The sequence below is a fragment of the Simochromis diagramma genome, unplaced genomic scaffold, assembly GCF_900408965.1.
Source record: "Simochromis diagramma unplaced genomic scaffold, fSimDia1.1 OVJJ01000216.1, whole genome shotgun sequence".
NCBI classification, from domain to species: domain Eukaryota; kingdom Metazoa; phylum Chordata; class Actinopteri; order Cichliformes; family Cichlidae; genus Simochromis; species Simochromis diagramma.
In genome coordinates this window covers 8,364,297-8,377,355 of record NW_024386883.1, presented here as the reverse complement: position 1 = coordinate 8,377,355, position 13,059 = coordinate 8,364,297, and the positions used below count along the sequence as shown (strand labels likewise).

The 13,059-nt window shown below is 38.5% G+C and overlaps 1 protein-coding gene across 2 annotated transcripts; it reads left to right on the top strand.

The window, feature by feature from the left end:
• The first annotated feature begins 2,642 nt into the window (after nt 1-2,642).
• Nucleotides 2,643-8,574, top strand: snx12 (sorting nexin 12). Of its 2 annotated transcripts, XM_040032131.1 has the most exons (6): nt 2,647-3,070; nt 4,513-4,608; nt 4,895-5,019; nt 5,337-5,427; nt 5,971-5,981; nt 7,731-8,574. In XM_040032131.1, the coding sequence occupies exons 1-5, from the start codon at nt 2,906-2,908 to the stop codon at nt 5,974-5,976; spliced, it is 483 nt and encodes a 160-aa protein (XP_039888065.1). In that variant the 5' UTR covers nt 2,647-2,905; the 3' UTR covers nt 5,977-5,981; nt 7,731-8,574. The 2 variants fall into 2 exon arrangements, with proteins under 2 accessions (XP_039888064.1, XP_039888065.1); XM_040032130.1 differs by lacking the exons at nt 5,971-5,981; nt 7,731-8,574 and having other exon boundaries at nt 2,643-3,070; nt 5,337-5,454.
• The last annotated feature ends 4,485 nt before the right edge of the window (nt 8,575-13,059 follow it).

Sequence of the window (13,059 nt, the reverse complement as noted above, 5' to 3'; positions counted from 1 at the left end):
CGGGGGAAGTTTTAAGAGTGATGGCAGTGTTTTGAGATGTGAAAGATTTGCAACGTTTAGCGCAAATCTTGTGTCGTTAGTGTGTAGTGTAGTCAGTAGTTTTGTTGTGTGTGTCAGAACAATGAGGCGACTGCTGAATGTTACAGGTGTTACAGCAGTGATACATCACCTGTTGTCAGGCCTGCAGGTATCAGGCTGTTGTTCTCCTTTATCTCATAGTGGACAGAAATAATTTTTTGGAGTGGCACAAATAATTTTTGTGGCATCAGATTTGATGCAGAACAGCTGATTGTTCTGTAAATAGTTTGAAATGTTTATTTAAAAACGCCTTGGCTGCATTTAAAAAATAGCTGCAAAAACGTTGTTGTTTGCCAAACTGAGTTACTTTTTTGAAGAAGTAACTATATAATTAATTGCCCAGCATTGGTCTTTATATACTGTATTTTGGAGACAGAGTTACAGGACTCTCTCCCAGACCACAGACTCATAATACAAGTAAGAGCTTTATAAAAAAAAGAAAAAAAAGAAAGAAAGTTGTGTTTTCGAAATTGGAGTTCAAGTTATTTTTACTTCCAATAGTGTTAACATACTACACAGGTCATGAACAAGATTTTTTTTACATTTCCATTGTAAATGGGCTAAAGCAGTTAATTAAAAGTAGTCTAACATAAATGTAAATGCTGTAATTTGATTATTTTAATAAACCATGAAACTTGGATGGATTTGATGCCGGCGTGACCACAGTGCACACGTCTGATGTCGCTCACAGTGGTCCAAGGGACCACTCAGGGAGTTTGTGCGTTCGCTCAGACACGTGAAAAATTAGAGGGAACATTGTTAAGCAGTGCAGGTATGACCACGAGGAAAACCCACAATAAAAATAAGTAAAGGTCTTTGTGCTTCAGGGCAGCTTACAATAGCTTTTTTATTCTACTCTGAAAACTGACCTTGGAAATATTATTATATTTTTGATAAATATTCACATTTTGAGCTTACTGAAAAAAGTGTAGAAATATAAACTTACATATGTATACTTTGCTCAATAATCTTTTTTTGTCATATGTAAACTGTTAAAACTGTAGAATAAGTAGGGAAGAGCAAATATTGCCTGCAGATTTGGACAATTTGAAAACATGATATCTTAGGCTACGTCCACACGTACCCGAGTATTTTTGAAAATGCAGATTTTTCTATGCGTTCGCACCTTTCATCCACACGTAAAGGGCGTTTTCGGTCACTGAAAACTGAGATTTTTAAAAACGCCTGCCAGGGTGGATATTTTTGAAAAGTCCGTTTTTGCATTTACTGTGGACGAGGAAAACGGAGAAAACGCAGCGTCAAAGGTGTGCGCCTTTTTTGACGTCACACTGTGCGCCACGTTATTGTTTCGGTGAAATGAATTTCTACAATGGCAGACTTACACAAAATACTGTTACTTGTACTCTCTGCAGTGTTTAAATGCTTACATATACACACACAGTTACTGTCCCTCCACACATAGGACTCAGTTCTGCTTCTATGCGCCATCTTTGTTTACTCTTTCCCATCCAGGCTTCTAGACTTTATAGGCGATCGTGGCTCAAGAGTTGGGAGTTCACCTTGTAATGGAAGGTTGCCGGTTAGAGTCCCGGCTCGGATAATCTCGGTCGTTGTGTCCTTGGGCAAGACATTCACCTACCGCCTACTGGTGGTGGTCAGAGGACCCGGTGGCGCCAGTGTCCGGCAGCCTCGCCTCTGTCAGTGCACCCCAGGGTGGCTGTGGCTACAATGCAGCTGCCATCACCAGTGTGTGAATGAGTGGATGACTGGATGTGTAAAGCGCTTTGGGGTCCTTAGGGACTAGTAAAGCGCTATATAAATACAGGCCATTACTTATGATTGGCCAACATTTCTACAAGGTTAGGGATATGTCGCCACCTGTTGCTTTGGCATGTTCGTAGCAGCGTTTTCCTTCAATTTTGCGTTTAGGTGTGGACAGGATTGTTTTTTTAAAAAACAAAAACGGAAAATCTCCGTTTTGAAAAATACCCGTGTAAGTGTGGAGCCTTAGTATTTTAACCAAACATCTTACTGTTACTGTTACAGTATATCATTGAATGATACAATCGTTTACGTACTCACTAATAGTGTTATTGTAAAACTTATGCCGAAAATGTTTTGTAACAGACAAACAAATAGATGTGTTTTGCCATCATTCATACTCTTCTAATATCACACTTTGTCATTAGTTAACAACCAAATTATCATTTTGTTGATTTTAAAAAAAATCGTTTTATCATTTTTATAAACATGTGTAACTGCTATGTTCTTTCTCAAAACATTGAGAAAACAATAATTTCCTCTACCTGTATACAAATATAACTTCAATGATATCTATTTAAAACAATTTTGTTGTACTTTTTCTTTGCCTTAATGTTTTTGTTACCTTTATTTTTGTGTCATATATATTTTTTGCTAGCTTGCACATTACCTCTCTCTGGTCCTTGTACGTCTCTACTTCTGTTTTTTTTTTTTTACATAAATAAATAAATAAATACAAATACTGTGTTTTGTTTTGTGTTTTTTCATCAAAACTTTAGTCCTGTGAATTGCTCTACTGTAGCGATGGGTATAAAAGAAACCCAGTACAATCAGCAATATCTGTGTGTCCATTAGAGGGAGTGCGGAGTGTCCCGCACAGTACGGAACTGAGTCAACGCATTTTTCTGATTCAAGAAGGGTAGGGTAGGGCGCAAGGCGGCTGGCCCCCGCAAAGAGAGCTACACAAGTCGGCTACTTCCCCAGCTGAAGCGGTCAGCTATCGAAAGCAGTTGATGTCTTCAGATGACATTTAAGACTTCACTGTGTATTTAGTTGGTTTGACGCTAATTCTCCGTTGGTCGTCTGAAAATCACAACCCGACAAAATGTCAGATCCTGTGGTGGCCGACACTCGCCGGTTGAATTCCAAGCCCCAGGACCTGACTGATGCTTACGGTCCCCCCAGCAATTTCCTGGAGATAGACGTTTATGATCCACAAATCGTTGGAGTCGGACGGGGCCGTTACACAACTTACGAAGTTCGCATGAGGGTAGGTATCGAGGCGTAAACCTCAAACACCTTGCAGCATTAGCTTTTGGCGCTAAGCTAACTCTTAATTACAGTACCGATTGCTAGCCAGTTAGCCACGGTCACCGTGCCGTTACGTTGTCGCTATTCGTCGTAGAGTAGCTCGAGGTGGGGCGCGAGTAAAAATCGAGCAGCTGGGACTGTCAGCGGCCTAGCTAACATGTAGAAGTTTCTTGAAGGTATGCTAAGGTGCAATTACGGGAATGTAAGCAGTGTCACTAGTTCAAAGTCAGTACCGTAGTTTTTCCTCAGCTTACACTATTGTTTGTGAGCTAGTCTGCGTTAAGTAAAAGGAAACTAAATAAAACATTAAAACAAAACCAGGAATTTCCAGCAGACTCCGGGAAGCTAACTGCTAGCTATATGTGATAATGCGCTGTAAAGTAAATTAAGACTGATTTAATGTTACATTGTTTGTCTGTCTGGATTTCTAGAGCTAAATACATCAGTGGATGGTATCTGGATATATGAAGGAGTAACCAAACGTTATTCGTACATATTCTTTGACAGTTTCATATTGATATTCAGAGAAAAGCTGAATGAAAAAGGCTAACAGTGTTGGTGTTTTTCTAAAAACCGTAGAGCAAAACGCATAAAAGTGTTTTGTGATTATTGAAATATGAAGAGGTCGGGTTAAATGTTGGGTTTTTCTCTATAGTATTGCAAGGTAGTTTACGGTTCTCTGTAAAGTGGCTTTTATTTGACTGTTGTGAAATTGTGTAAGTCAAATTTAATGTAACAGTCACAAGTTTTAACTAACTTGTTCACTAGAAAGACAGCTAAGCTTAAAAGAATGTGAGACGTGAGAAATCACTAACACAGCTAATTCTAAGGACATTTCAGGAAGCTGATTCAGTGACACAACACAGACGCACTATAATTGTGTAATTGAATGTTAACGTGCCTGCCTTTCCTGCAAATCATCATTTTGTGGCACTGTGGAGAGTCTGCCTTGCACAATATGAACAACTTACTGTTCTCAGTGCTTGAAAATTGTAATAGACCATGGTAGGGAAGATTGGGTCAGGGGCCTGTGGTTAACTAATAATTACCAAAAAGCCATATCAGTCCAATTAATATTTGAACCCTCACTGGGATCAATAGTGGAAAGCAGAGGGTCGCTGCAGTCATAATCTGTGCTTTTACAAGTGGCTTTAATTGCTTTTCAAATAAACAAAGTATAGATTAATTTTTTTCTGTACAGAACAAACCTTTGCCAGTTATTAGCAGAGCTGATTTGTAGCCAGATAAAAGACGAGTTAAAGGGGAAGGAATAGGGGAAGAAAACTGATAATAGTTGGAATTGTAGTGCAGGTCCTTTCCTTATATATCAGTTGCCATCTCATGCAGATGATTGAATTTCAAATTAACCAACATGTTTTGTTTTTTGCCTTCTCTTTGTAGACAAACCTTCCCATTTTCAAATTAAAGGACTCCTGTGTGAGGAGAAGATACAGCGACTTTGAGTGGTTAAAGAATGAGCTGGAAAGAGACAGTAAGGTGAGTGAATAATAATTAACAATGCAAGTGCAGAGATTGCATTGTGTGACTTGACCATATAAAATAAGTAATCTGATTATTATTATTATTATTTTCTGAAACAAAAATATGGTGATTAAAATGTTTACATGCGCTTGCACGGCTATTCTACATAAAATTGTTATGAGGGCCCAAATTTGGCGGTGGAAATGTCTACGGTGTTGACTTTGTTTCATGTGGAGTGTGGACTTTTTTTCTCCTTTTTTTTTTTTCTTCTGTTCTTTGTGTCGACCCCTGCCTCCTTCAGATTGTTGTACCACCTCTGCCAGGCAAGGCCCTGAAGAGACAGTTGCCCTTTCGCAGTGATGAGGGTCTTTTTGACGAGTCATTCATTGAGGAGCGAAGATCGGGCCTGGAACAGTTTATCAACAGGTCAGTTAGTCACAAAATTACATTATAGGCGGGAGTCTTGGGTGGAGGGAGACGCGAGCAAGACGTCATTGTGTTTTTTTCTATCGCTGAACTTGTATCAAAGCCATTGCTGTCGTTTCTTTAAGTTTTTCTATCCACTTTAGTGAGCTGTTTGTTGTCAAAACTGTGTAGCCCAACACAAGGCTTAATCTAATCTGTGCCTGGGAAAGGAGAACCAAGCAACAAATCCATGGCTGCTTTTCCACAGTGTTCGTGAAAAGCATTTTAAAATGAGTAGAGAGTGAGTTTACAATGTTTGTTTCTGTGTTTCTGTATAGAATTGCAGGTCACCCCTTGGCCCAGAACGAGCGCTGTCTTCACATGTTTCTTCAAGAGGAAGCCATTGACCGTAACTACATTCCTGGAAAAGTACGACACTAGGGTTATTGAGGGATACGGGCAGTTGGGGGTTAAACTGTTGGGGCTGTAGAACGGACTGCCTCTTGCCTTCTCTTCCCTCCTAACTTCTCTTAATCTCTCTCTTTGTCTGTCTCTCTTTCTTTCACTCTGTGGATATTATTACAAAGTCATATCGTCTTTATCTTGGAGTTAGAGCATGAACTTCGGCAACACATAGAACATGTTGACGATGTTTCAGACAACTTTGACTCCTCTCTTCCGTGTGCGTTTATTTTATAACTGTATATTAAGAAAAGCACCTGTCAGTAGCATTCATAATATCGTTAATATTTGGCACTAAATAGTAATTTGCAGGAATGGAAACGGTGTACGATACATTCAGACTTTCCACAGATGAGTGTCATATATTCATGATTGTAATATAATGTGAATAAAGTAGAATAACGTCTAAATATGTGTGCTGGAGCTAATGTGTACCATAAGGATGTATGCAGACTGTAAATGAGAATTCTGATCCTGTTTTGTTCTCTTTGTTTTTGTTTTATTTTTTAGGTATGAATGAAGTAAGTTTGCTTTATTTTATTCTGTCTCTAAGAGCTTTCTGGAATTAAAGGTGGTTGCATGGGCACTATCAAGACCAAAGGCGATAGTTCACAAATACTTCAGTAAAACAAAACTTAATACCACATGTTAACAGAGATCTGACTGCAATCTGTCATTTCACTTTGTAAGTACAGCCAGACGTGCTCTCTGGTGCATTATAAAAACATGTTATTCCCCCCCCCAAAAAAAGGATAATGTGATTGTGGTGTGTTGCAAAGGTAACTGTACTCTGCAAGCCAGTTTTCAAGCGTTTCTTTTCTAACAGTAACCACTAATGTAAACAGGGTTTAATAAGAGTGCTGAAGTTAATGTGTTTCTTCTAAACTGGCTTGCAGATGTTTCTCATTCCACAAATATCAGGCCAGTGGAAAGACAAACCACCACTAGTATGAGTTATGTGAACTATTGTTTAATAGGGATTAAATACTGTACATCACCTACAACCTCAGCTCTTTTAAGACATTTCTTGTCAAACTAATTCAGATACACTGTCATTATCAATCACACTAATCCCTGGCTGCATGGCACACTTGCACGCTTTCTTTGCAGTACATTTGTGTTAGCCTCGCTGATCAAACTCTCTTACACGACTCTGATCACAGTTATGTTGCTATACCTGTTGATTCTGATCTTTTTTTTTTTTTTCTTTTTTTTTTAAGATGGGTTTTTTGTTTTTTTTTTCTTTTCAGACTTGGATACTGTACATTTGTACAGAAATATCTACGTCTGAAAAACAAATCGGCCAATTGTACCATCATGTAAACCTTGACACAGTATGTCCTGCATTTTGTGTACCAATCAAATGTTTACATGTGCAGTTCATTAGACAAAGTTTATGACTAATGAACTAAATCAGTTTAAGTTATTGTCCATACATATGGCAGCAAAAGAGGGAAAAAAAAAAAAAAAAAAAAAAGCTGCTTATTGGTCACATAAAAGTCTTAAAACGGACAGCATCATGGCATATTTTGGCCCCCCAAAAAACCCCAACTACATTGCATGATGCTTGTTGGTGGCATGTGCTGCACAGAAGCTCAGGAAAGCACTTCGCTTATGGAAACTGCATGAACTCCTCTGTAATGTACCATGTTAAGCTTGTATTAGATTTGCAATCACAACTTCTTTACCTGTCTGACTGATTGAATAAGAGTCACTTATCTTTCAGTCCAGAAAGGTTTTAGAGTAGAAATAGTTCTCCTGATCTCCCGATGCACGTAAAGAGTAGAAGTTGGCATGTCCAGGGTAATTCCTTATTATTGCCTTATATATGTATACTACTATTAAATGACAGACACCCCAGTGTTGCACTTCTCTTCAGTGTGTTTTACTGTTTGGCTGTAAAGCTCAAGCAGCTCTAAAAACTGCATGGTAGAGATTAAACGGGTCTGTCTTGTAAGTGAGACGTTGAGTCTCAACGGGACTACCTGTGTAAATAAACGTTTAAAAAGTAATGATGAATGAAAGTAATGATCATCTGAGAAAAGCTTAGTTGGTGAAAAATGATGCAAAAGAACAGGAGCTGTCATACTGTATGGACCCAGCCTCATCTGGTCATCATGTGATGCTTTCTGCAGATAATCACATTAGTCAGCGTGCATCGTTAGGCTCTATTTAAAAGAGTGTCAGTCAAAGAACACTGTCGATTGCACATTGGTGTATCATTTCTCATGTTTTATTTTTAATCTCTCTCTTTCTCTCTCACTGCAAAGACGGTACAGTCTGCTGCACCTGCCCCGTGTACATTTATTTCTACATCGCGTCATAAAGCTGATGTCAGACCTCGTAAGTGTCAACGATGTAGAGAAAACACAGCTTTCTGCTCCTGGAATGAAACTTAAGAGATCCAATGTATAAATTGTTTGATGTTGTATCTTCATTCAGTCATTCCACTTACTGTATGTACACTATTTTTGATCTAATAATCAGTGAGGAAAACATGCTCCATATATCTTTTTAGCCATTTTTTTGTTTGTTTGTTTTTGTTTACAATGATTGTTTTTGGAATGTCCTTTTTTTTTTTTTTTTTTTTTTTTTTTTTTTTTTTCCATTCGATTACTTTAAAAAGAAAGTAATTTCTTGCTCCTGTTTTCTTTTGCTAGCTGAGATGTGATTTTGATGATAACCTCCCAAAGTCAAGCAACATGTAGCATCATAAAAATGATGGCGACTCCAGTCACTCCAGTCGCTGTTTTTTCCCCTGAGTTTGATATTTCTGGACATGCTCTTACACAGGATTGTTTCACAAATACTTGTTGAGTTGGGCAAATAACCATGTCTAAGCACTGTGATAAGAGATTTGTTATATGAACAGACATTCATTGTTTAAAGGCAGTAACAGCATCTGGTTTATTGAGCTATAAAATGAGGCTTGATTTTCTTTTTTTCTTTTCTTTTCACCTGTATTCTTCTTTCTCTCAGCATTATCGTGAAGTGTATTAATACGTTGCCATCATTGCAGGAACTTCATTGTTAATTCTGTCCACTAATTAAATTTCCTGCTGCCTGCTGTGTGCTGTCTCTTTTGACTTTTACAGCAGAGAAATGGGAGAAAAAGTCAGGGGAGAAAAAAAAGTCAGGTCAGTGAGCAAGAGTAAGTCAGAGGAGATTAAGTGATTGTAGGCTGGCAGGTCTTGAGTTATTCTTTATATCTTTAGATTTGTTCGTGTCGTCTTCTTTTTTTTTTTTTTTTTTTTTTTAAAAGTGGACTTGAGGATTAGTTGTCCAGGATTTCTGAAAGGCCAGGACATTGGCTGCATTTACAGGGAATAGTTTCTTTTCGTTTTTGAACTACTTAACACTGAGCTATGATTAATTCAAGCATAAAAAGGCACCTAACCCAATGAGCTAGTGTTGTTTACACATGAAAGCCAATTTAAAGGGTATCTTTAGCCAATTTGTTACCAGCAACCTGGCACAAAAAACATTTGTTCCCAATTTTTTGTTAAGTATGAAAACAAACTGACAATCATGAAATTGCATTTTTGCATCAAGGTGATTCACAAACAGCTATTAGCTGAAAACTTGGCATATATTATGGCATGCAGTGTGTCCTTAAAAAATGAGAAAAAATGGTGGCAGTTTAAAAAAAACAAAAAAAAACAAACAAGCAGAAATGAATAATTTGTGAAAGTAATTTCCATAAGAAATCCAGCAAAGACCTGACATAGGACCTGAGAGATACATCTGACGCTTCAGTTGCTCGATCTACTGTTCGCTGGGGCCTCGTCATGTCTTGGTGAAAGGGTGGCCGTCAAGAGGCCATTCTTAAGAAAAGGAAATGGGGAGAAAAGGCAGGTAATTTGTTATGCCATATTATACAAAAGATTTCTGGTTTTAAAGGAGATGATCAATATGAAGTCCTCTGTATATACTGTCAGGAAAAGGTACAACAGTGACTCTGCAGCCATCTGTAAAACACGGTAAAAGCTATGTCATGGTTCAAGGTGATTTTGATCCACCATGCAATACCATCTGGAAAGTTTCAGGTTTGCATCCACTTTGTTTTTCCCCATGTCAGTGATCCCAAACACACTGTAAAATGTTGTAAAATGTTGTAAAAGCATAGCTAGAAAACCACAAAAAAGCAGGTTCAGAGCCCAGATATCCTCCTTATCGAAGCATTGTGGGATCATCTTGACAGAGAATGCTACAAAAGGGAGAAACATCCAAGGAAGAACTTTAAATGCCTTCAAGAAGCCTGAAGACTACCAAACTTGTCCAGAAGGCCGCATAAAGAAGTTAGAACGAAGCTTGCCTAAGAGAGTTCAGGCTGTGTTGAAGAATAAAGTGGTCACACCAAGTATTGACTTTTAAGCTTGGTAGAACTCCTGTTTTCCTAGTAAAATATAAAGAAATTAAGGGTGGCTCAAAAGACTTTTGCACGTGGTAATTCTCTGGATGAAAGTATCTTCTTGATGTCAGAGGAGAATGGGCAGACTGCTTCGAGCTGATAGGAATGCAAAAGTAATGCAAATGGGAAAATGACAACTCTTTACAACCAAGATATACAGATGAGCATGTCTGAAGGCACAAGATATCAAAAGTAAACAGATGGACTACAGCCACGCTGGGTGTTACTTCTGTCAGCTAAGAACAGGAAACTGAGCCTACAGTTTTCACCAAAATTAGACAAGAGAAGATTGCCTAAGTCTTGATTTCTGCTGCATTCTGATGGTAGGATAACCATTTGGCGTAAACGAAAAAATGGCCTTAAACAACACGAAAGCATGGATCCATCCTGCCTTGTATCAGCAGTTAAGTTTGTACCTAATGAAGTGGCCAAGGAGTGTATAACGTTTAGTTGTAGTCAGTTTACACTGCAGGTTTGGAGAAAACTGGAACTCAAACTGCCAGACTACTTTCAGCAAAGGTTTGTCAGGGTGTTTGTAATTCTCATTAGCATAAGCAACAGTGACCTAAAAGCTTGTTTTTATCTGTGACACACATGACCACACAAAGCTGCCGCAATGTTGATACAAACAAACAAAAATTTAAGCAGAGAAAAAACAGCATGTAAGTGTGTATGCATGTATGCATACAAGTCGTTTTAGGTTTTACCTAAGACGGTTTTTAAAGTCCTCTAATCGTTTTCTTGCTGAGGTTGTTCTTCAGGAAATGCCGGGATTAAACGGCGTAGGGAAATTCTCGCCACAGGTGGATTAACGTTGTCCCAGAATCTTGTGAGCTGCAGGTGATCCAAAGTAGGCATGACTGTAATTAGACACAACTGTTTCCACATGAATAAAAATAAGTCCAGTAGGTTCATAGAGAGCACAGCCTGTGTGCTACACAAGGCTGGTAAAAGAACACTGCCAGTGTTTGATTAACAGTGCAGAGTTTTGCGTTCTTAAATTACAGTTTTTAGAGGGTCTGCTATTTGTAAATTATACAAAATCCCTCTTTAAGTGTGACACGCGTGCTGTTCTATACCTGTTACACTAAATGTAACATTACAGCACTCACTCACCAAAAGATTCACAATAGATGTTAAAATTGTTCCAAAATTAGAATCTTTTAGTGAACTAAAGAATGTGCCTGAACAATGACATGCATGCAGCGGCCATGACCTTCCTCATCTGTGAGCACAGTGACCTATAGAAGACGTGAGCTTTGAAGTGTTGGCCTTGTCCTGAGTAATGATAGTGTGCAGACAGGATGAGCACGCATGGCCAAAGCAGAGATTAGGTGGTGTTTGGTTAGTCGTTTTAACTGTGGAGCCCAGTTTGTAGCCATGACGCTTGTTGTATTTGCTGAGACACCCAGTTGGGTTAGCTTGATAAAGTGGAAGTAAATTGAAAGAGCAACTCAAAGCACAATGGCTGGGTAAGGACAATAGGTGAGACGAGTGGCTACTATAGTGCCATCGGACAGCGAGAGCAATGGGTGCACAGGAAGAAACTGCAAGAGGTAGCTCTGTACATAGACTCTTTCCTGTTGTGTCCAGTATAACAAAAACAAACATTTACAGCAACAGGAGCCCCAAAGACACCTTTTCAGTTCATTTGGTTTGTGGCGGTGGTGCTATAAATGTCAACAGAAAATCATAACATAACCAAAAGTTTAAAACCTTACAGGTGGGCTCTTTTTTATTGCTAGTCCTTTATATCAAAGTTGTAGAGGAGCAATGCCAAAATGCTTCACTGACTAGATTCCTGAACATTTGACATTAACATTATATGTCCAAGTCAGAGATCAGGAAATATTTAAATAAAGACCCATTCCTGGAATATCTTTCCCATTATATACAGCTGTAGTCAAAAGTTTATGTACACTTGTATGAAGTATGAATGTCATGGTAATTTGGGGCTCCATTTATTTTTTTTGAATTGTTCTTTTTCCAGAGTGGAACGATTGTACAGTGGATCTATGAATGACTTTACAAAACAATAATTGAGGACACAAGTTTGAATTTATTTTGGATTTTCTCTGATTCACTTCAGATCAAATGTATACATACAGGCTCAGATATGTACATACACCTCTTCTAATGTTTGTTTAAATGTCCCTTAGCAAGTTGCACCTCGACCAGATGTTTTTGGGAGCCATCAACAAGCTTCTGACATAATTCTAATTCTCGATGTTTGACAGGTTTTCTTTGCAACATTGGTTAATTTTAAGTTCATTTAAATCGGCTGTTTTTTTGGCACTGACTCGGCTTTTAAGCCACAGGGTGGAGGCTGAGGCTTTTGGGAAGGCCATTACAGAAGCTTAATATTAGCCTGTTTTATACATTCAAAAAAACTGTCCTGTTGGAACATCCAGTTGTGTCTAAGTTTCAAGCATCTAGCTGTTGATTTGACGTTAAGGAAAGAATTTGGAGGTTGTCCTCCTTCTTCATTATTCCATCCACTTTGCGCAGTGTACCAGTACCTCTGGCAGCAACACAGGCACATGATGCTACCACCAACGTTCTTCACAGTTTGTACAGTGTTCTTAGGTTTGAAAGCCTTACCTTTACTCCTCCAAACATACTTCTTTTCATTGTGAACAGCTCAATCTTTGTCTCATTTGACCATAAAACTTTTCTCCAGAGGACATTTGGCTTGTTCATGCGGTCAGACAGAAATTTCACTTGAAGTTGAAAATTCTAATTTTGGAGTGAGTCTTCTTATTGGTCGGCACCCTCTCAGCCCCTGGTGTTACAAAATTCACTTCACTGTGAACAGTGATGCTGCTGTTCCAACAGTTTCCAGATAATGGCAGACTTGAGCCTTGGTGGTTCTTGGGTTGTTTCTGAACATCCTAATCGATTTCCTCTCATCTGAGGGTGACTGTTTGGGTCTTCTTCCAGATCTTAACAAAGTGGTGACACATCCAAATATCTCACACTTAGATTTGTTTGAACTGATGATCCTTGAGTTGTTTAGAATCCGCTGACAAAGTCTTTCCTCACCAATGAGAACAGGCTTTGCCATCGTCAAGTTAAAAGACAAAGTTCCTATTTTTAAAATTTGTATATTGTACAATCATTCCACTGTGAAAAAAGAACAATTAACAAGAAAACAAAACAAAATTTAAAAAAAAAAATACTTAAAAGCC